This window comes from Heterodontus francisci, chromosome 1 (genome assembly GCF_036365525.1).
Source record: "Heterodontus francisci isolate sHetFra1 chromosome 1, sHetFra1.hap1, whole genome shotgun sequence".
Taxonomy (NCBI): Eukaryota; Metazoa; Chordata; class Chondrichthyes; order Heterodontiformes; family Heterodontidae; genus Heterodontus; species Heterodontus francisci.
In genome coordinates this window covers 18290485-18312753 of record NC_090371.1, presented here as the reverse complement: position 1 = coordinate 18312753, position 22269 = coordinate 18290485, and the positions used below count along the sequence as shown (strand labels likewise).

The window sequence follows — 22269 nt, the reverse complement described above, 5'->3', positions numbered from 1 at the left end:
AACCTGCCAGCTTTTTAGCATATCTTTCAGAAGCCATCAGAAGTGAGTGTAAGAAATAGAGAACTTGATGCTGCATTCCTCCTGAAAAGCCTGCTAGAAACCCCTGTTGCCGCATTTCTCCTGGAAAGCCTGCCAAACTGATCTTCAACATCGCCTGAAAAGAACTTTTCTAGAAAGATCCCAGTGACCGCCGTCTGCGTGTATTTGGGGTGCCAAACCAAAAAGGGACAACTGACATCTTTCCATACCTTTTATTTTTTTCTTCAAGCATTAGCAAGTATTTGACCAAAGTATTTTTTTGTGTGTTTTTTTGTAACAGCTTTAAAAAGAAAATCTCTTTTTTTCCGGTTATCTTGCATATGTCTGTGTGTGAGAGAGGGGCTAAGCTAAAAGGGAACTTGTGTGTTAATGCTTTGCTTTGTAATTGGTTGTCTTGTTGTATAAGAAACATTATGGGCAACACAGTGGTTAGCACCACAGCCTCACAGCTCCAGCAACCCGGGTTCGATTTTGGGTACTGCCTGTGCGGAGTTTGCAAGTTCTCCCTGTGTCTGCGTGGGTTTCCGCGGGGTGCTCCAGTTTCCTCCCACAGCCAAAGACTTGCAGGTTGATGGGTAAATTGGCCGTTGTAAATTGCCCCTAGTGTAGGTAGGTGGTAGGAGAATGGTGGGGATGTGGTAGGAAATATGGGGTTAATGTAGAATTAGTATCAATGGGTGATTGTTGGTCGGCACAGACTCGGTGGGCCGAAGGGTCTGTTTCAGTGGTGTATCTCTAAATAAATAAATAAACTGATAATTTTGTTGTTTATTAAAGAAATCTGGTTGGTGTATTTTATTCTGGGATAAAGAGTAGAGTCTATGATTGACCGTATCAGTAACTGGGTAAATATTTAAATACATGTTGTGACCTGTGGAGAAGTGGAACTAGAAATGACTGCACTGCTCCCACCTCGGTCGTAACAACAATCCAATCAATGTGTTGTTATAATCTGGAATGCACTGCGTAAAAGGTTGGTGGAAGCAGATTCAGCAGTAACTTTCAAAAGAGAATTGGATAGTTACTTGAAAAAGAAACTTTTGCAGGGCTATGAGAGAGAGCAGCGGAGTAGGGCTAATTGGATATCTCTTTCAAGGAGCTGGCGCAGCCATGATGGGCCGAATTGCATATTTTATGACCCTTTCAAGGAGCCATTATATATTTTGGATACACAAAGGAACTAAGTCAGTCTTCACAGTAGAAGGCAGAAAAAAATTCTGGAAATAATGGGGAATCAAATGTTTCACAAGAATGACGAGCGACAGAAATGAATACAAGTCAAGAAATAGTACGAGAGAAATTAATGGAACTAAGTACTTATAAATCCCCTGGAACTAATGACCTTTGGAGGGTTCAAAAGAGGTAGCTTCAGAGATAGTGGATTTTTTTTTTATTCATTCTTGGGATATGGGCATCACTGGCTATGCCAGCATTTCTTGCCCATCCCTAATTGCCCTTGAGAAGGTGGTGGTGAGCTGCCTTCTTGAACCGCTTCAGTCCATGTGAGGTAGGTACACCCACAGTGCTGTTAGGAAGGGAGTTCCAGGATTTTGACCCAGCGACAGTGAAGGAACGGCGATATAGTTCCGAGTCAGGATGGTGTGTGACTTGGACGGGAACTTGCAGGTGGTGGTGTTCCCATGCATCTGCTCTTGTCCTTCGAGGTGGTAGAGGTCGTGGGTTTGGAAGGTGCTGTCTGAGGAGCCTTGGTGCGTTGCTGCAGTGCATCTTGTAGATGGTGTACACTGCTGCCACTGTGCGTCGGTGGTGGAGGGAGTGAATGTTTGTATATGGGGTGCCAATCAAGCGGGCTGCTTTGTTCTGGATGGTGCCGAGCTTCTTGAGTGTTGTTGGAGCTGCACCCATCCAGGCAAGTGGAGAGTATTCCATCACACTCCTGACTTGTGCCTTGTAGATGGTGGACAGGCTTTGGGGAGTCAGGAGGTGAGTTACTCGCCGCAGGATACCTAGCCTCTGACCTGCTCTTGTAGCCACGTTATTTATATGGCTACTCCAGTTCAGTTTCTGGTCAATGGTAGCCCCGAAGATGTTGATAGTGGGGGATTCAGCGATGGTAATGCCATTGACTGTCAAGGGGAAATGGTTAGATTCTCTCCTATTGGAGATGGTCATTGCCTGGCACTTGTGTGTCACAAATGTTATTTATCACTTATCAGCCCAAGCCTGGATATTGTCCAGGTCTTGCTGCATTTCTACATGGACTGCTTCAGTATCTGAGGAGTTGCGAATGGTGCTGAACATTGTGCAATCATCAGCGAATATCCCCACTTCTGACCTTATGATTGAAGGCTCATTGATGAAGCAACTGAAGATAGTTGGGCCCAGGACACTACCCTGAGGAACTCTTGCAGTGATGTCCTGGAGCTCAGATGTTTGACCTCCAACAACCACAACCATCTTTCTTTGTGCTAGGTATGACTCCAACCAACAGAGCATTTTCCCCTGATTCCCATTGACCTCAGTTTTGCTTGGGCTCCTAGATGTCATACTCTGTCAAATGCTGCCTTGATGTCAAGGGCAGTCACTCTTACCTCACCTCTTGAGTTCAGCTCTTTTGTCCATAGTTGAACCAAGGCTGTAATGAGGTCAGGAGTTGAGTGGCCCTGGCAGAACCCAAACTGAGCATCACTGAGCAGATTATTGCTAAGCAAGAGCTGCTTGATGGCACTGTTGTTGACACCTTCCATCACTTTACTGATGATTGAGAGTAGACTGATGGGGCGGTAATTGGCCGGGTTGGACTTGTCCTGCTTTTTGTGTACAGGACATACCTGGGCAATTTTCCACATTGCCGGGTAGATGCCAGTGTTGTAGCTATACTGGAGCAGCTTGGCTAGGGGTGCAGCATGTTCTGGAGCACAGGTCTTCAGTACTATTGCTGGAATATTGTCAGGACCCGTAGCCTTTGCAGTATCCAGTACCTTCAGTCGTTTCTTGTTATCACGCAGAGTGAATCGAATTTGCTGAAGTCTGGCATCTGTAATGCTGGGGACTTCAGGAGGGGGCCGAGATGGATCATCAACTCGGCACTTCTGGCTGAAGATTGTTGCAAATGCTTCTGCCTTATCTTTCGCACCGATATGCTGGGCTCTCCCATCATTGAGGATGGGGATATTTGTGGAGCCACCTCCTCCAGTTAGTTGTTTAATTGTCCACCACCATTCACGGCTGGATGTGGTAGGACTGCAGAGCTTAGATCTGATCCGTTGGTTATGGGATCGCTTAGCTCTGTTTATTGCATGCTGCTTATGCAGTTTGGCATGCATGTAGTCCTGGGTTTTGTGGTATGCCTGGTGCTGCTCCTGGCATGTCCTCCTGCACTCTTCATTGAACCAGGGTTGGTCTCCTGGCTTGATGGTAATGCTAGAGTGGGGGATATGCCGGGCCATGAGGTTACAGATTGTGGTTGAGTACAATTCTGCTGCTGCTGATGGCCCACAGCGCCTCATGAATGTCCAGTTTTGCATTGCTAGATCTGTTCGAAATCTATCCCATTTAGAACGGTGATAGTGCCACACAACACGACGGATGGTGTCCTCAATGTGAAGGCGGGACTTCATCTCCACAAGGATTGTGCGGTGCTCACTCCTACTAATACTGTCATGGACAGAAGCATCTGCGGCAGGCAGATTGGTGAGGACAAAGTCAAGTATGTTTTTCCCTCGTGTTGGTTCCCCCAGCACCTGCCGCAGACCCAGTCTAGCAGCTATGTCCTTTAGTACTCGGCCAGCTCGGTCAGTAGTGGTGCTACCGAGCTACTCTTGGTGATGGACATTGAAGTCCCCCACCCAGAGTACATTTTGTGCCCTTGCCACCCTTAGTGCTTCCTCCAAGTGGTGTTCAACATGGAGGAATACTGATTCATCAGTTGAGGGAGGGTGGTAGGTGGTAATCAGTAGGAGGTTACCTTGCCCATGTTTGATCTGATGCCATGAGACTTCATGGGGTCCGGAGCCGATGTTGAGGACTCCCAGGGCAACTCCCTCCCTACTGTATACCACTGTGCCACCACCTCTGGTGGGTGTGTCCTGCCGGTGGGACAAGACATACCCAGGGATGGTGATGGCAGTGTCTGGGACATTGTCTGTAAGGTATGATTCTGTGAGTATGACTATGTCAGGCTGTTGCTTGACTAGTCTGTGGGACAGCTCTCCCAACTTTGGCACAAACCCCCAGATCTTAGTAAGGAGGACTTTGCCGGGTCGGCAGGGCTGGGTTTGCCGTTGTCGTTTCCGGTGCCTAAGTCGATGCCGGGTGGTCCGTCCAGTTTCATTCCGTTTTATTGACTTCATAGCGGTTAGGTACAACTGAGTGTCTTGCTAGGCCATTTCAGAGGGCATGTAAGAGTTAACCCCATTGCTGTGGGCCTGGAGTCACATGTAGGCTAGACCAGGTAAGGACAGCAGATTTCCTTCCCTAAAGGACATTATTGTAATGCTTTTGATCTTCCAGAATTCCTTAGGTTCTATAATAGTTCCCAAAGATTAGAAGGTAGTAAACATATCCCCGCTGTTTTAAGAAAGGAAGAAGAGAGAAAACGGGGGACTACAGGGGCCATTTAGCCTCACATCAGCAATCGGCAGAATGCTGGAATCTAATTAGGGAACAAAGCACTTAGAAAATGATATGATTAAGAAGAGTCCACATGGATTGATAAAAGGGAATTGAAACAGAGAATGCTGGAAACACTCTAAGTCTGGCAGCATCTGTGCAGAGAGAAACAGAGTTAATGTTTCAGGTCGGTGACCTTTCATCAACCCTGAAAGGGAAATGGTGTTTGACAAATTTGTTAAGAGTTTTTTGAGGGTATAGCTAATGAGATGGTAAGGGGGAACCAGTGGATGTAATGTATCTGGATTTTCATTCGATAAGATGTCACATGCAAGGTATATAACATTAGAACTCATTGGTTTGGGGGTGATATATTAGAATGGGTTGAGGATTGGTTAATGGGCAGAAAATGGAGTAGGCATACAAATGATGCAAAGCCAGACGGGAATGTAAGCTCTGAGGAGGACATAAAGAGGCTGCAAAGAGATACAGTGAGTGGACAACAAGGTGGCAGATAGCATAATATGGGGAAATGTGAGGTTATTCACTTTGGTAGTAAGAGTAGAAAAGCACCATTTTTTTTAAAAAGATGTGTAACTTGTACGTGTTCAGGAGGACTTTGGTGTGCTCGTACAAGGAACACAAAGTCAGCGTGCAGGTTAAGCGAGCAATTAGGAAGACAAATGTCATGTTGGCCTTTATCTTAAGGGGATTGGAGTACTTGCTATAATTGTACAGGGCTTTGGTGAGATCACACCTGGAGTACTGTGTTCTGGTTTAGTCTCCATATATATAAGGAAGGATATAAAAAAACAAAGAAACAAAGAAAATTACACCACAGGAACAGGCCCTTCGGCCCTCCAAGCCTGCGCCGATCCAGATCCTCTATCTAAACATGTCGCCTATTTTCTGAGGATCTGTATCTCTTTGCTTCCTGCCCATTCATGTATCTGTCTAGATACATCTTAAAAGACGCTATCGTGCCCGCGTCTACCACCTCCGCTGGCAACGCATTCCAGGCACCCACCACCCTGTGCGTAAAGAACTTTCCACGCATATCCCCCCTAAACTTTTCCCCTCTCACTTTGAACTCGTGACCCCTAGTAATTGAATCCCCCACTCTGGGGGGAAAAAGCTTCTTGCTATCCACCCTGTCTATACCTCTCATGATTTTGTACACCTCAATCAGGTCCCCCCTCAACCTCCGTCTTTCTAATGAAAATAATCCTAATCTACTCAACCTCTCTTCATAGCTAGCGCCCTCCATAGCAGGCAACATCCTGGTGATCCTCCTCTGCACCCTCTCCAAAGCATCTACATCCTTTTGGTAATGTGGCGACCAGAACTGCACGCAGTATTCCAAATGTGGCCGAACCAAAGTCCTATACAACTGTAACATGACCTGCCAACTCTTGTACTCAATACCCCGTCCGATGAAGGAAAGCATGCCGTATGCCTTCTTGACCACTCTATTGACCTGCGTTGCCACCTTCAGGGAACAATGGACCTGAACACCCAAATCTCTCTGTACATCAATTTTCCCCAGGACTTTTCCATTTACTGTAGAGTTCACTCTTGAATTGGATCTTCCAAAATGCATCACCTCGCATTTGCCCTGATTGAACTCCATCTGCCATTTCTCTGCCCACTCTCCAATCTATCTATATTCTGCTGTATTCTCTGACAGTCCCCTTCACTATCTGCTACTCCACCAATCTTAGTGTCGTCTGCAAACTTGCTAATCAGACCACCTATACTTTCCTCCAAATCATTTATGTATATCACAAACAACAGTGGTCCCAGCACGGATCCCTGTGGAACACCACTGGTCACACGTCTCCATTTTGAGAAACTCCCTTCCACTTCTACTCTCTGTCTCCTGTTGCCCAGCCAGTTCTTTATCCATCGAGCTAGTACACCCTGGACCCCATGCGACTTCACTTTCTCCATCAGCCTACCATGGGGAACCTTATCAAACGCCTTACTGAAGTCCATGTATATGACATCTACAGCCCTTCCCTCATCAATCAACTTTGTCACTTCCTCAAAGAATTCTATTAAGTTGGTAAGACATGACCTTCCCTGCACAAAACCATGTTGCCTAACACTGATGAGCTCATTTTCTTCCAAATGGGAATAGATCCTATCCCTCAGTATCTTCTCCAGCAGCTTCCCTACCACTGACGTCAGGCTCGCCGGTCTATAATTACCTGGATTATCCCTGTTACCCTTCTTAAACAAGGGGACAACATTAGCAATTCTCCAGTCCTCCGGGACCTCACCCGTGTTTAAGGATGCTGCAAAGATATCTGTTAAGGCCCCAGCTATTTCCTCTCTCGCTTCCCTCAGAAACCTGGGATAGATCCCATCTGGACCTGGGGACTTGTCCACCTTAATGCCTTTTAGAATACCCAACACTTCCTCCCTCCTTATGCCGACTTGACCTAGAGTAATCAAACATCTGTCCCTAACCTCAACATCCGTCATGTCTCTCTCCTAGGTGAATACCGATGCAAAGTACTCGTTTAAAATCTCACCCATTTTCTCTGACTCCACGCATAACTTTCCTCCTTTGTCTTTGAGTGGGCCAATCCTTTCTCTAGTTACCCTCTTGCTCCTTATATATGAATAAAAGGCTTTGGGATTTTCCTTAACCCTGTTTACGAAAGATATTTCATGACCCCTTTTCGCCCTCTTAATTCCTCGTTTCAGATTGGTCCTACATTCCCGATATTCTTTCAAAGCTTTGTCTTTCTTCAGCCTCCGAGACCTTATGTATGCTTCCTTTTTCCTCTTAGCTAGTCTCACAATTTCACCTGTTATCCATGGTTCCCTAATCTTGCCATTTCTATCCCTCATTTTCACAGGAACATGTCTCTCCTGCACGCTAATCAACCTCTCTTTAAAAGCCTCCCACATATCACATGTGGATTTACCTTCAAACAGCTGCTCCCAATCTACATACCCCAGCTCCTGCCGAATTTTGGTATAGTTGGCCTTCCTTTACTCTTCCTTTAGGACCACTCTTGTCTTTTTCCATGAGTATTCTAAAACTTACGGAATTGTGATCACTATTCCCAAAGTAGTCCCCGACTGAAACTTCAACCACCTGGCCGGGCTCATTCCCCAACACCAGGTCCAGTATGGCCCCTTCCTGAGTTGGACTATTTACATACTGCTCTAGAAAACCCTCCTGGATGCTCCTTACAAATTCTGCTCCATCCAGACCTCTAACACTAAGTGAATCGCAGTTAATGTTGGGAAAATTAAAATCTCCTATCACCACCACCCTGTTGCTCCTACATCTTTCCATAATCTGTTTACATATTTGTACCTCTATCTCACGCTCGCTGTTGGGAGGCCTGTAGTACAGCCCCAACATTGTTAGCGCACCCTTCCTATTTCTGAGTTCTGACCATATTGCCTCACTGCTCGAGTCCTCCATAGTGCCCTCCTTCAGCACAGCTGTGATATCCTCTTTGACCAGTAATGCAACTCCTCCACCCCTTTTACCTCCCTCTCTATCCCGCCTGAAGCATCGATATCCTGGGATATTTAGTTGCCAATCATGCCCTTCCCTCAACCTAATTTCAGTCATATACTTGCATTGGAAGTGATACAGCAAAGGTTCACTAGCTTGGTTCCTGGGCTGAGAGCGTTGTCTTATGATGAAAGGTTGAGTAAACTGGAGTTTAGAAGAATGAGAGGTGAGTTAATTGAAACTTACAAGGTTCTGTAGGGACTTGACACTGAGAGGTTGTTTACTCTGGCTGGGGAATCCAGAACATGGTTCTCAGACTCAGCATAAGGAGTTGACCATTTAGGACTGAGATGAGGAGAAATGTCTTCACTCAAAGGGTTGTGAATTTTTGCCATTCTCTACCCCAGAGGGTTGTGGACACTCCACCATTGATTGTATCTAATGCCTAGATAGACAGATTTTCGGTGTCTCAGGAAATCAAAGGATATGAGGAGTGGAGGGAAAATGGAGTTGAGGCCGAAGGTCAGCCATGATTGTATTGAATGGTGACGCAGAGTCAAGGGGCCTTATGGTCTACTGCTCCTATTTCTTCTGTTATGAATAAACGGGATATTTTCAATGTGGTAGTACAGGTACTTAGGCCTCAGCTATTTCGCCTTCTTAGGCAGTCCCTTGGGAAGGAGAATGACTTATCAGCTATTTACAGTCTATAATCACACAGATTAGGGGACTGGAGGGAGTGCAACAAAGGTTCATTAGACTGGTTCCTAGAATGAGGGGATTGTCCTATAAGGAGAGATTGAGTAGACTAGGCCTATATTCCCTGGTATTTTGAAGAATGAGGTGATCTGATTGAAACATATAAAATTCTTAAGAGGCTTGGCAGATGCTGAGAAAATGTTTCCCCTGTCTGGGGAATCTGAAACATAAGGAGTTTCTATACAGTTGTATCGAACTTTGGTTCGGCCACATTTGGAATACTGCGTGCAGTTCTGGTCGCCACATTACCAAAAGGATGTAGATGCTTTGGAGAGGGTGCAGAGGAGGTTCACCAGGATGTTGCCTGGTATGGAGGGCGCTAGCTCTGAAGAGAGGTTGAGTAGATTAGGATTATTTTCATTGGAAAGACGGAGGTTGAGGGGAGACCTGATTGAGGTGTACAAAATCATGAGAGGTATAGACAGGGTGGATAGCAAGAAGCTATTTCCCAGAGTGGGGGATTCAATTACTAGGGGTCACGAGTTCAAAGTGAGAGGGGAAAAGTTTAGGGGGGATATGCGTGGAAAGTTCTTTACGCAGAGGGTGGTGGGTGCCTGGAACGCGTTGCCAGCGGAGGTGGTAGACGCGGGCACGATAGCATCTTTTAAGATGTATCTGGACAGATACATGAATGGGCAGGAAGCAAAGAGATACAGACCCTTAGAAAATAGGCGACATGTTTAGATAGAGGATCTGGATCGGCGCAGGCTTGGAGGGCCGAAGGGCCTGTTCCTGTGCTGTAATTTTCTTTGTTCTTTGTTCTTTATAGCATCACAGTCTCAGAATAATGTTTTGGCCATGTAGGACTGAGCTGAGAATAAATTTCTTCACTCAAAGGATGATGAATCTTTGAAATTGTCCACCCCAAAGAGTGTGGATGCTCAGTTTTTCTCCTCTTAACAGCACTGTGGGTGTGCCTACACCCCCAGGACTGCAGCGGTTCAAGAAGACAGCTCACCACCACCTTCTCAAGGGCAATTATGGTTGGGCAGCGACGCCCACATCCCACGAACGAATATTTTTAAAAAAGTTGTTGTGTCTGTTCAGGGCAGAGGTCGATAGATTTTTGAATATTTAAGGGAATTACTGGACATAGGGACAGTGTGGGAAGGGCAGTTCAGGTAGAAGATCATACATAATCTTGTTGAATGGCAGGCTAAAAAGGCCAAATCATAGAATGGTTACAGCACAGAAGGAGGCCATCCAGTCTGCCATCTCCATATTGGCTGTCTGCAAGAGCAACTCAGCTAGTCCCACTCCTCTGCCCTTTCCCTGCAAAATTTTTCTCTTCAAGTTATTATCCAATTTCCTTTTGAAAGCCACAATTGAATCTGCCTCCATCACACTCCCGGGCAGTGTATTCCAGATCCGAACCACACGCCATGTAAAGTTTTCCTCATGTCGTCTTTGGTTCTTTTACCATTCACCTTAAATCAGTGTCCTCTGGTTCTCGACCCTTCCGCTAACGGGAGCAGTTTCTCGCAATCTACTCTGTCCAAGACCCATCATAATTTTGAACACCTCTGTCAAATCTGCTCTCAACTTTCTCTGCTCCAAGCAGAACAACTCCAGCTTCTCCAACCTATCCATGTGACTGAACACACTCATCCCTGGAACAGTTCTCATAAATCTAATGATCTCCTGCAGCTCCTAATTCGTGTATTCATTTACGATACCCCGAATGGCCTCCTTCTGTGCTGTATGATTCTGAGAAATGTAAAGAGACTGCTTTGAGGAAAACTTTCTGATAACTGTGCCTGTGCTTTTAAGGCCACAAAGTGTGGGGAAGACCTTTAGGCATATTCTGAGGAAAGGTAGAGGCAAATTGCTGCTGCTGTTGTGGAAATTAGGATTACTCAGTTATGAATTGTTATTGTTTTATTATGACAGGTTAAAAATTTGGCACTTTCTGGGTGATGTATTTTATAGGCATCTAGAAAATCTGATAGTTCTGTTATACTTGTGGTTCAGAGGGGAAAAGGTACTATACAGTGATGTGCAGTTGCTTGTTTAAGTACTGTTTGAAGTAAGCCAACGCCATTTTTCTCTTCCTTTGGCAGACTCCAGAAAAAAATGGAAAGCCAGACGACAAGTCAAAACTACTGAAATCCCCCAAGGCCGCACCTACTGTCGATGAAATTAAAACCAAACTGAAGACCATGGTTGAAAAGGTAACCAGTTGCTTTATTCAGAGGGGTTGTTGGTTTATTTTGTTTTGATGAAATCTGCAATATTCATGTTGGATAACGGGATTTATATTTCCTCTCATTGCCAAACCTATTGATGTATGGTGTATTCACAGTGACCATTTGAGACTCTTGTTTCCTTATCCTTGGACATCCAGTGGTAGTGAAAGAAGCCATATAAATGCATCTTGCCCCTTCCCCTCTATTGCTCTTTTGCTATCTGTCTCGCTCTGGCACACTCCCACATGCTTTTGCTCGTGCCCTTTCTCCTTTTCTTAGATAAAATATATATATCTTCAGATTGTATTTTAGTACAGATCTTATGCCATTCAGTAAAATGTAAAGAAAACTTTGCTTTTTGCGACACTGAGCTGATGGTATTCTTGCTTCCCAGGGGCAGCACCTACCGAAGACAAAACAGAAGTTTCAAAACTTTATAAAAAGCTCGTTACGATTTGAAGACCTAAAAGTGAGTACCTGAAGCATTCAAATGAAAATCTGAAGGAAGTTCTAGATCTTAACTATAGACTGCATCGAGTTAGCTAGTTACATTATGCGTGCTGCAGTGGGCCTAAGCACTCGTGGGCTAGGGAAGGGAACAATCAGCCGATGGTCTCTCCTTATTGCTGGTAATTACATCTGTGGACAAGCAGACAGAATAGGACTTAATTGTGATGCCTCCTCCCTACATAGCCAGACAGCATAGTAATGCTCACTGTCTACTTCAACACCAAGAATGGCCATGAACTAGGTGCCAGATGGTTGCTGCTGTCCTTCAATCCCAATAGCAGTCAGTTTCTTGAGGAGGATGGAGACAATTTGACTTAACACTGATTAGCACTGTGTGGGTAGGTAGTTCATCTTGGCACTAGGTGCTTCGAATTCCACCATCCAATCACTGATAGGTACTCATTCATGTTGAAGAGATAGTTTAGAGTGAACTAATTTACACAGCGGGTGGCTAATGTATGGATCAGACTGTCAGTGTATAGACACTGGGGACTGATTTCAGCAAATTGAAGAGAGATGGCTAAGTACCTGAAGAAATATTTGGTCAAGTGGTATGAGAGGGTTCATAGGATATAATTGGGACCAGCCAGTTAGACCGCAGTGGTCTTTTCTATCTTGTACCTTCCTATCATCATCAATTATAGAAACTTACAGCACATAAGAAGGCCAGTCAGCCTGTCGTGCCTGTGCTGGCTCTTTGAAAGAGCAATCGTTCTTAACTGCACACCCTCACTTTTTGTCTGTGACTCCGAGTTCCTCAACTTCAAGTACCTGTCCAACTCCCCTTTTAAAAATGTTTATGCAATTGGCTTCTGTCACCTTTTCAGTTAGAACATTCCAAATCCCAACAACTCTGAGTGAAAAACTCTCTCCTGAATTCCTTCTCTGTCTTTTGCCAATGATTTTAAATCTGCAACCTCTGGTTATTGACCCACTTGCCAGAGGAATAGTTTTTCTCCATCTACTCTGATAACATTCTGCTAAACCTCCTCTATATCCTCTCTAAAACCTTACATTTGTTTTCTGGCATGGGACCCAGAATTGTCCACAGTACTCCAGCTGAGGCATAAATAGTGATCCATAAAGGTCTGTCATGATCTCTTCACTTTTATATTCATTTCCTCTCTTTATAAATGCAAATACCACCTTTAAGGGTTTGTGTATGTGGAAATGAATGACTGCCTGCTCATTTACACTTCTCAAAATCATGCCACTTGTAGTATATTAGCCCACCCAAAGTGCATCACTTCACACTTCTCTGCATTGACCTCCATCTGTCGTGCTTCTTCCCATTTCACCATTCTGTCTGTCATCCTGAAGTCCTATCCTCATCACAATCTGCTACATTGTCAAGTTTGTCTCATTTGCAAACTTTATGAAAATTGAAAAGTGTAAATGGACCCAAAACTGACTCTTGTGGAACACCTCCCTGTCTGAAAAGCATCCATCCACCACCACTCTCTGCTTCTTGTCACTGAGCCAATTTCTCCTTGATTTCATGTGTGACACTTTGTAGAATGCCTTCAAAAAGTTCAAATGTTCATCTACTGCACTACCTTAAATCAACTTTTTCTATTACCTTCTGTTCCATTATTGATTGGACATAGAGTTTCTTCCTGGGTTTCAGTTCTATTTTTGCTGCGTTGATTTTGCAGTATGCATTGTTACCAAACTGAGATTGACGAAGGAGTGTAAGATAATGTCTCTTAAATGCTTCAAAATAAATCCCACAAACCGTCCATTTCAGGTGAACCATACAGGTGATGTTAACCAGGTTAAAATCTCCAGCAGCACACCTGCAATTCATTAAAATGGGACTTTTTCAGAGTAATTCTCTCTTGCTCATCTGAGCTCTCTATTGTGTCCAGTAAATATTAAGCAAATAAATGCTGAGACTCTGACATAAAGATAATCCTAAGTATGAACTTCCACAAATCTCAAATAGATAGGCAAGCATTTTCACACTTACCTGTGCATTGTCTAGGAACTGCGCTGTACAGACTTGAGATCTGAGATGGGACCGCAATTAGTGCAGAGTTACCAACACTCAGTCATGCCAGCATATTGATGAAGAAGGGGAATGCTTCAGTGGGCTTTGTGATCCCCAGCTAAAGGAGGGGAGGTGAGGGGAGGGAAGAGGAAATCAGCCTGGTTTCTGTTGCCTGCTCATTATCCACAAACTCCTTGTGGGCATTGGTTGAGACAATGAATATGATGTCTGCCATCATTCATTAGCACAGCTCACAGATGAAGAATGGCCATATTGAATGAATTACCAGAGCACTCAGACCTGAGAAATCACACCCCAGCATTAATCAACACCCCGGGGAGAGGAGGAAAAAAAACATGTGATTAAGTCTCATTTAGCATGAACGTTCTCCCCCATTGCAGCATCCTCTTGTTTCTCAAAAGACTTCCGGGTTTTTGCCTCCACTACCCTAGTTAAAAATCTTTAATTCGTGGTTAGCGTTTGTGTGAAAAGCTTCTTGATATTAGTCCTAAATTTACTTTTAAAGAAAGAACTGTTCCTTTTGTCTTGGTATAGTTCGAGGCGGCGATCATTATCTGTTACACTTCTATAAGGTCAGCCCTTTGTCATCTCTTTGAAAGGCCAGAAAAGCCCACGTTTCTCCAGTCTTTTCTCCTAATTCAAGTGTCCTGGTATTAAGAGTGTAAGAAATAGGAGCAAGAGCAGGCTATATGCCCTGTTAAGCCGACATTGCCATTCAATAACATCATTGCTGGATTTGCACATCAACTCCATTTTCCGATCCTATCCTATATCCCTTGATTCCATTGGTGCCTGAAAGATCTGTCAATCTCTGTCTTGAATATACTTATCGACTGAGCATCCACAGCCCTCTGGGGTAGAGAATTCCAAAGATTCACAACGCTCTGAGTGAAGAAATTTCTCCTCGTTATCGTGTATTGTTGTAGCGCAAATCAAGTATTGTTTAAAGAAGTCTTGGATTCTTTGTAGGGATTAAAAACTGACTCATTTATTACATACAGATACACTCTCCACAAGCCTGTGTAGCCAGCACACATCATGCTGCTTCTAGCTGCTTCTCACTCTAATACCTATGTGACTATTACATCATTATCACTACAGTGGGAGGGGCTTATACTCACTCCCTCTCTCTCCCAAACATTAACTCTTTCAGACCCTTATATTACACTCACCTCAGTCCTAAATGACTGACCCCTTATCTTGAGACTATGTTTCCCTAGTTCTAGAATCTCCAGACAGTGGAAATAGCCTCTCAGCATTTATCCTGACAAGCTCTTGAAGAATTTTACACATTTCAGTCAGATCACCTGTTATCCTCCTAAACTCCAGAGAATATAGGCCCATTCTACTCGATCTCTCTTCATAGGACAGTTCTTTCATTCCCAGGAACCAATCTAGCCAACTTTTGTTGCACTCCCTCTAAGGCAGGTATATCCTTTTATAGGATCCACTTGTATTTCAAAAGACTTTAGGGCCTCCAATATGCTACTTAGAAATCTATTTGTGTGAAGAGCTTCTTGACGTTAGTTCTAAATTTACCTTTTTTTTGAAGAACTGTGCCCCTTGTATATTTGAAGCGGTGATTGCTATCTAATACAAGGTTGCCGCTCAGTCATCTCTTTGCAAGGCTGGAACAGCCCACATTTCTCCAGTCTTTTCTCCTTACTCAAGTATCCTGGCAATAAGGATCAGTCTTGTGGCTGTTTTCCTGCAGGACGTCAACGTCTCCCTTGTAGCTAAGTGAGCAGACTTCAAGATGTCTCCACAATACACTGTATGGTTTAAGCACGGCTTGACTTCCTCTATCTTGTACTCTACCGTTTAGGGCTTCGTAGCTCTGCTCTGTTGGTTGCTGTGCAATGATTGGACATGTTGATGCCTCAATCTCTGAACTTCACTTGTAGCAATTCAGTGTAGAAACATCAACATATTTGCTGCTATTACAACCAAGGTGGGAGGAGTGCACTGTTTATTCTAGTCTCACTTCTCCACAGGTCACACATGTATTAAGATTTTCCCACTTACCGATATGGCCAATCATATACTCTTTTTCCCAGAATAAAACGCACCAACCAGGTTTCTTTAATAAACAACAAAATTATCAGTTTATTATAAACAAGTCTTAACCAATAATGAAGTAAAACATACATAAACAAATTGAAATATTAAAGCCCCTTATTTATCTTAGCTCCCCACACACACACACACACACACACACACACACATTCACCAGTTAAATGGGAAAATTAAAGGGATTTTTGTTCAGTGCCGTTACAAACAAAAAAACAGAAAAATAAGCACTTGGGCGGATTACTTCTCCTTGGTTTTGGTTTGGCATCTCAAATGCATATATATATACGGCTGTCACTGGGATCTTCCTAGAACAGTTCTTTCTAGGCGATGCTGAAGATCAGTTTGGGTCGACTTTCCACGAAATTCAGCTACAGAAGCTTCAGATAGGTCTTGCAGCAGAAATGCAGCAACAAGGGTTTTCAGTTCCTACACATTCGACGCAGGGTTTCTTCAAATACAGGAGGAAATAGGAATCTGAAACACTGGAAATACAGGGTTTCTTTTCAAAAGAGAGATGAGCTGAGTCTTTTGGCAGGCAAAAAAACAACTGTGTTGTCACAATTCAAAGTGAAACTAAAAGTATTCCAGAAGTCAAGCCTCCTGACATCTATAAATCTTGGCCTGTCACTTCTTTGTAAACATCTCCCCAAGTCAAAAACAACCCCTGCTGGGTGATTATCCAGACAGGTATTTTCCAGTAAGACTTGTTTACAAGTCAAATCCAGGAACCTTCTGGTGACTTCTTCTTAAAACAAAACACACAAAGTTCAGCATCCCTTTAAGATTCCAGATGTATCAGTGTCCATAATTCAACTATAAGTCCTTAAAACATACTTTATACAAGAAATAGAAGCAATCTTGTAACACTGCCTACATGCTGTACTTTACACCTGTGAATGTTGATGGTATTGTGGGTCGTGTTTCTATTTTAACGACGTTATTTTTGTTTTCAGGCAATTGGAGAGCTGTGGGTCTGGGGACAGAAATTGAAACAGACCAAATGAGTGTCACCTGAAAGCTGCCAATGAGTTTTTCTAATGGATCGTTTACCGTTTTGGAGTAATCGGTGGAGATTTTTTTTCCTGAAAGATGTTTATTTTCTTGTCAGGTCTTCTGTTGAGCATATTTTGTTTCAAGTTGACAACCTGGAAATGTTTTTACTTTAAGTCTGTTGACAGAATAGTGTAAGGCTTGGTAGGTAGTGAGCCAGTGCAATCCTTTTAAAATATCGCCTTGATCGAGCCCATCCGTAACAACTTAAAATGAAAACTGAAAAAAATGGAAATGTACAGCAGGTGTGTAGCATGTGTAAAAAGGTAGTTTAATATTTCAGATCTTTTGATAAAACTGAGGAAGGGTCCACACCCAAGATATTAACCTCACTCTTCTCTCCTATGAATGCTGAAAGTAACTTTTTTTTTGTTCAACTATTCAGAATTCCACAGGCCCTTAAGATTTTCCCCTTGTGATAATTATAACTTAGCACACTGTTGCACCAGTTCACTCAAATCACCCAGCATGGTGTAGAAAGGTAGGTCCCAAGGTGTGCCTGTTGGCTTGACCGATCTTTGCTGGGTCCTCTGTACTGTGGAGTCGAGGGATGGGGGGGGGATAATTAGCACAAGTTCCTGCTGTTGACTGGCTATCTCTAAAAGATGTGGATGAGTTTTCCAAATGAATTGTTTACCAACTCTGAATAATTGGAGCTTTCTTTTCCTAAAGCAGTTTATTTCCTTGTAGAACCTTCTGCTAAGCATATTTAATTTTGAGGAAACACCAGTGTTTTTGCTTCAAGAAATCTGTTGACAGCAGTAGGTAGATGGGAAGCAGATTTCCTTTCTAAACATTGCCTTGTTAGAGATCATGAATCGCACTATATAAATGTAAGCCTGTCTTTCTCCCTTCGCCCCGTGCCTGTGCTGCTCTGTGTATGCCTGTTGATTGAGGACTGGATCAGCTTTGGTTTTGACGCTTTCCACAGTGAAGTATTCCGCCAGTGCTCTCAGACCAGACTTTCTTGTGAAGGACTGGTTGTTTGGGCTAGACACTGGAGGACCAGTGCTGAAATTTGAAACAGAAATGATGATGATGATAATCAGACACGAGTCAATTGCCTGGAACATTTGTCTTCCTGTTTTGAATTGCACCACTTTAAGTATCTTTCCCTTATTCTTCACTCTCTCTTTCCCTTCCATTCCTTCTCCCCAAAGACACAAATTCATGGTAAGAGGCATCCAGTGCTTGGTCCAAGTGGCCATTCTTTGTTTGCATTTAGCCAGCGTCACTCGGCAGGCTGTTCAACTGTAGGGGTTGTCATACTTGTGGCCAATTTTCCCCTATCGTAAGTTGAGCTATACATATGGACGCTTTGGCATGAGTCATTGGATGGTTGTCAGGAACAGGAATCTATCCTTAGCCCAGGGAACGCAGGCTGATTGTAGTGCTGCTATTATCATGCAGCTGAGATCAGCTAACTTGGCACTGGCCAGGGGATTGAACCCTGGACCATCATGGTCTTTACAGTTCAACAACCCGGCTAACTGAACCAGTGAAGCAACTTTTTTGATTCAATTGTAAGAGATTTTTTTTTCAACTTAGTCTTGGAGTGAGGGAAATATTGAGGATGCTGCACCTTTAATAGTTTGGAGACGGCCTGTGTGGCATCTTAATTCCAGCACAAAGGCTAGCTAAGCTTGTCTGATTACTGTGCTTTTGCATGGCAAATCCTCTTACTATATTGAGAATAATTACTTCAAATTAGCATTTCTTTTTAAAAAGAGAAGGCTACGATCAAATTACCAGGCAGCACCTCGAAAGGTTTTGATATGGAAGAATGTTACACAATGTGGAATGTGACCAGAAAAGATCGTAATGTTTCAAAGCCAACAGCGTAATAGTGGAAATAAATGTGAATTGAGGCCAATTAGGTTTTAGACTACCAAGAGCAGTCAAAGTCTATCTGTGTCCTTTCCATTTACAACTTTTTTTTTGAGTATTGGTACGTTACTACAATCCATATGTTAAATTGGTTTACATCTCTTCAGATTCTGACTGGCCTGCTGTGTGTATTTCCAGTATTTTCTTTTTTTTAAATTTCAAACTTGCAGTTTTCTTTTTATTTATCCCTGTAATGTTGCTACTGAGGTGTTTTCACAATACAAAAACTTTGTATATCAATCGTTGTACTTAACGTGACATGCAGGTGATAACAACGAAATAGCCATAGTAATGTCAGAGAACATTGCAACTGTTGAGTTCATCCCATAATGTACTTCTGATAATGAGGCATCTGCTCTCTCAGATAGAAATGACAGATATCACGGCACTATTTAAAGAAGAGCAGGAGAGTCCTGGCCAATATTTATTCCTCAGCCACCGCTGAAACAGGTTATCTAGTCATTTATCTCATCGCTGTTTGCTGGGGCATTGCTGTGTGAAATTTAGCTTTTGTGTTTGCTAGCGCCACCAAAGTAACTACACACCAAGAGTACTTCATTCGTTGTAAATCGATTAGGGACGTCCTGAGGTAGTGAAAAGCGCTTTATAAATGTCAGCTCATTCTTTCAGATAGCAAGAGGTTAGTGATATTGTGTAAAGAATCATAGAAACTTCAGGAGAAGGGAAATCCAGTTGTCCAATTCGACTGTCTGCCATCTTTATATTGGGATAATCTACTCTAATCCATTTTCCTGCTCTTTCCCCAATCTTTTTTAATAAATTTCCTCTTTAAATACCCATTTTCGGCAGTGACCTGTGCTGATGCACTTCATATTCTAATTTCCCTTTGCATGGAAAGCATATCTTGCAACTGCTCCCTTTATGATCTGCATAGTGCAGAACTAAAAGTAATTCAGTCATGCAGTGGGTTATTGTACTGTCCTTTCATTTCTGGGACCAGCCTGACTAATGGGATGAAAGAATCCTTATGGTGTTGGCTGGAAGACCTCCATCTGAAAAGTGAAGTCTCAGCCAAATCCCAGTGACTGCACATTCCCAGCGTAGAATGCCAATAGAATGCCAAGCATGATTGGCACATTGTTAGTCAAGAGCCTACAAGTGTATCTGATGTGGGAGTGGTTTCAGTTTTTTCTCTGCTGTCTCTCCTGTTGTAGTCACCTTGTGCTGCATCTTTTTCTCTCCATTGTCTTCCCCCCCCGCCCCCAGCTTAAAGGTATTCACCTACCTTCAGGGTTTTGGTTCTGCAGGCACCCTTTGCCTTGTGATAACTCACCCATATCACCACTCATTATGTGTGCGCTTAGACATTGAATGCTGGCAGTCATGATTGGCCATGAATATGAAATAACAGCTTGGCCTGATTCTATCTGGCATCAATTCACACCAGCTTCCCAGCCAGACTACAATCCAGAAGCAAGAAGATTTCCCTCCTCCCATTCTCTCCCCTAATACAAGGATATACATGCTGGAGACCTGTCCCCATAATGTTTAAATCTGATCACTCGGAACTGGAGCATAGAAGCAGGAGTAGCCCATTCATCCCCATAACTTGTTCTGTTATTCTATTAGATCATGACAAGTGGTTAAAAGTAGGATCTCAAGTTAAATCTCTCTCCAGTTCTCTTCTCAGAAGCATAGGAGACCATTCAGCCCAGTGTGCCTGTGCTGGCTCTTTGAAAGAGCTATCCAATTTGTCCCACTCCTCTTCTCTTTCTCATATCCCTTATGAAAGATGCTAATCAGAAAGGCCAGTAGCTCTCTCTTCATTCATTAGACAAACATTACAATTCTTCCCCTGTCCCCCAATCACAGCATTCAACTGTTTTTTAATTGATGTTCAGCTTTTTGTCCCTACCAATGTTAGTTCATTTAGTGTGTTGATCACTCTTTCTGTGAAGAACTTGCTGATATTAGTTCTAAATTTGCTTCTCACTGATTTGAATTTGTGCCCTTATCGTCCTATTGAGGTTCAGTGTGAATTATTGATCCATATCCTTTTAAAATCACTCAGTCATGAAGTGTCAGCTTTGTTTATCAATGCTGTCACTGCTGAGTCAGGAGGTTGAGAGTTCATGTCCCACTAGTATGAACGTACAAAATTGACACGGAGTTTGTCCATCTAAACCTGCCCAAAATCCAGTGGTAATCTAGGCTGATACTTCAGTGTAGTTGCTGACGGCGTGCTGCCTTGTGAGGCATGTCAGTTTTCACGAGACATTAAACCGAGTCTTATTCTGACTGTGTTGATGGGGTTTAATAGCCTGTGAGTAGTTTTTAAAAACTGAACAGAAACAATGAAGTGCTTGATGATAGACTAAGACCTAATCAGTTAGTTAATGAGAAGACATTAGATGGACAAAAGTGGGTTAATAAAGGGGAATGAAGTGAAAATTATAATTTTGATTCATCCTGACTCTACCCCTTTCCCTGTTTGAGTTATACCCAAAACATTGCTGTTCTCTTTAGGGGTGCAGATGGACCTGCTGTGTATTTTCTGTTGTTTCAGGCTTTCTTTTATTCATCTATTCACTGAAAATTGCTCGTCTAAAATTCAAATGTCTTATATTTTTGCCTTATCCTTTATATACCATATATAACATTGGTGATTAAGAGGGTGTAAAAAGGTAGGTAACTGCAGGAAATCTGAAATCAAGACAGGAAAAACAAAGTGCAGAGGATCTGTCAGTGACTGAAAGGGAAGCACAAACAGAGAAAGGTTGGCAATGCACAGCAGGTCAACTCAGCATCTGTGGAGAGAACTGACAATCTACAGTTTGTGCATGAAATGAAAAAGATTGGTTTAACAGTCAAGGTAGGAACCTTCCTCACAACTCCTGTGCAGAATGTTATGGCGATCCTTCAATTGTAGAGTAGAACAACCATGATGTGCAGTGTTGCATAGTCTCAACGGTCTTTGTTTTGCTACTCGATCATCAGTGCAGTAGCCATTATTCCTCGCAGTCCCATCCCACCTCTATAGGTGAATAAATTGAAGAGAAAAGAATTAGATATGGGAAAGGAGTGGGGAATTGGGACTACCTGGAGCCAGTGCAAACTTGATGGGCCATATGATCCCATTTTGTGCTCTACTATTTGATTCTATAAGTGTTGCCTTGAGCACACCAGTTAAATGGAAACACTCAATCCTCAGTGAACCATTTGTTTATGTTGATGCCAAAATAAATATTACTGTTAAGTGAATGGAGACTCAATAACAGCTCACGGGACCAAGAGAATGTGATTCTCTGATATTACCAGGTGTCACCTCTGTAAATGGTTTACCCTTCTGCATTGGTCCATGTTTGAATATAAGCTATCTTTGTAAATGGGATAACAAGTCTCATTCCCTATGTGGTTCTATGAATAAAGAACAGATTTGTTTACATGAAATGTGTTTCATTTCTGTTTATGCAGTTGAACATCTGGCTGTCTCATCATTCTGTCATGTCCTTTAGTGAAGAAAATCTGCTATCCTTGCCTGGTCTGGCCTACATGTGACTCCAGGCCCATAGCAACGTGGCTGACACTTAACAGATCTCGGAAATGGCCTAACAAGCCTCCCAGTTATATAAAACCACAACAGAAAAGTCAAATAAGTATAAAATCGAATGAACTACTCAGCGTCAACCTAGGCACGGGAAACAACCAAGGCGTACACAACCCATTCAACCCTGCAAAGT

The 22269-nt window shown here is 43.1% G+C and overlaps 1 protein-coding gene across 1 annotated transcript in view; it reads left to right on the top strand.

Moving 5' to 3' along the window:
• The window catches only part of npm1b (nucleophosmin 1b), a 150217-nt gene extending 128238 nt beyond the window's left edge, over nucleotides 1–21979 (top strand). The window contains exons 8-10 of the mRNA XM_068028697.1: nucleotides 10912–11022; nucleotides 11432–11506; nucleotides 16585–21979. Of these exons, the coding sequence (XP_067884798.1) occupies nucleotides 10912–11022; nucleotides 11432–11506; nucleotides 16585–16635 (237 nt within the window). The 3' untranslated portion in view covers nucleotides 16636–21979. The remainder of the gene's footprint in view (nucleotides 1–10911; nucleotides 11023–11431; nucleotides 11507–16584) is intronic.
• Nucleotides 21980–22269: the final 290 nt, after the last annotated feature.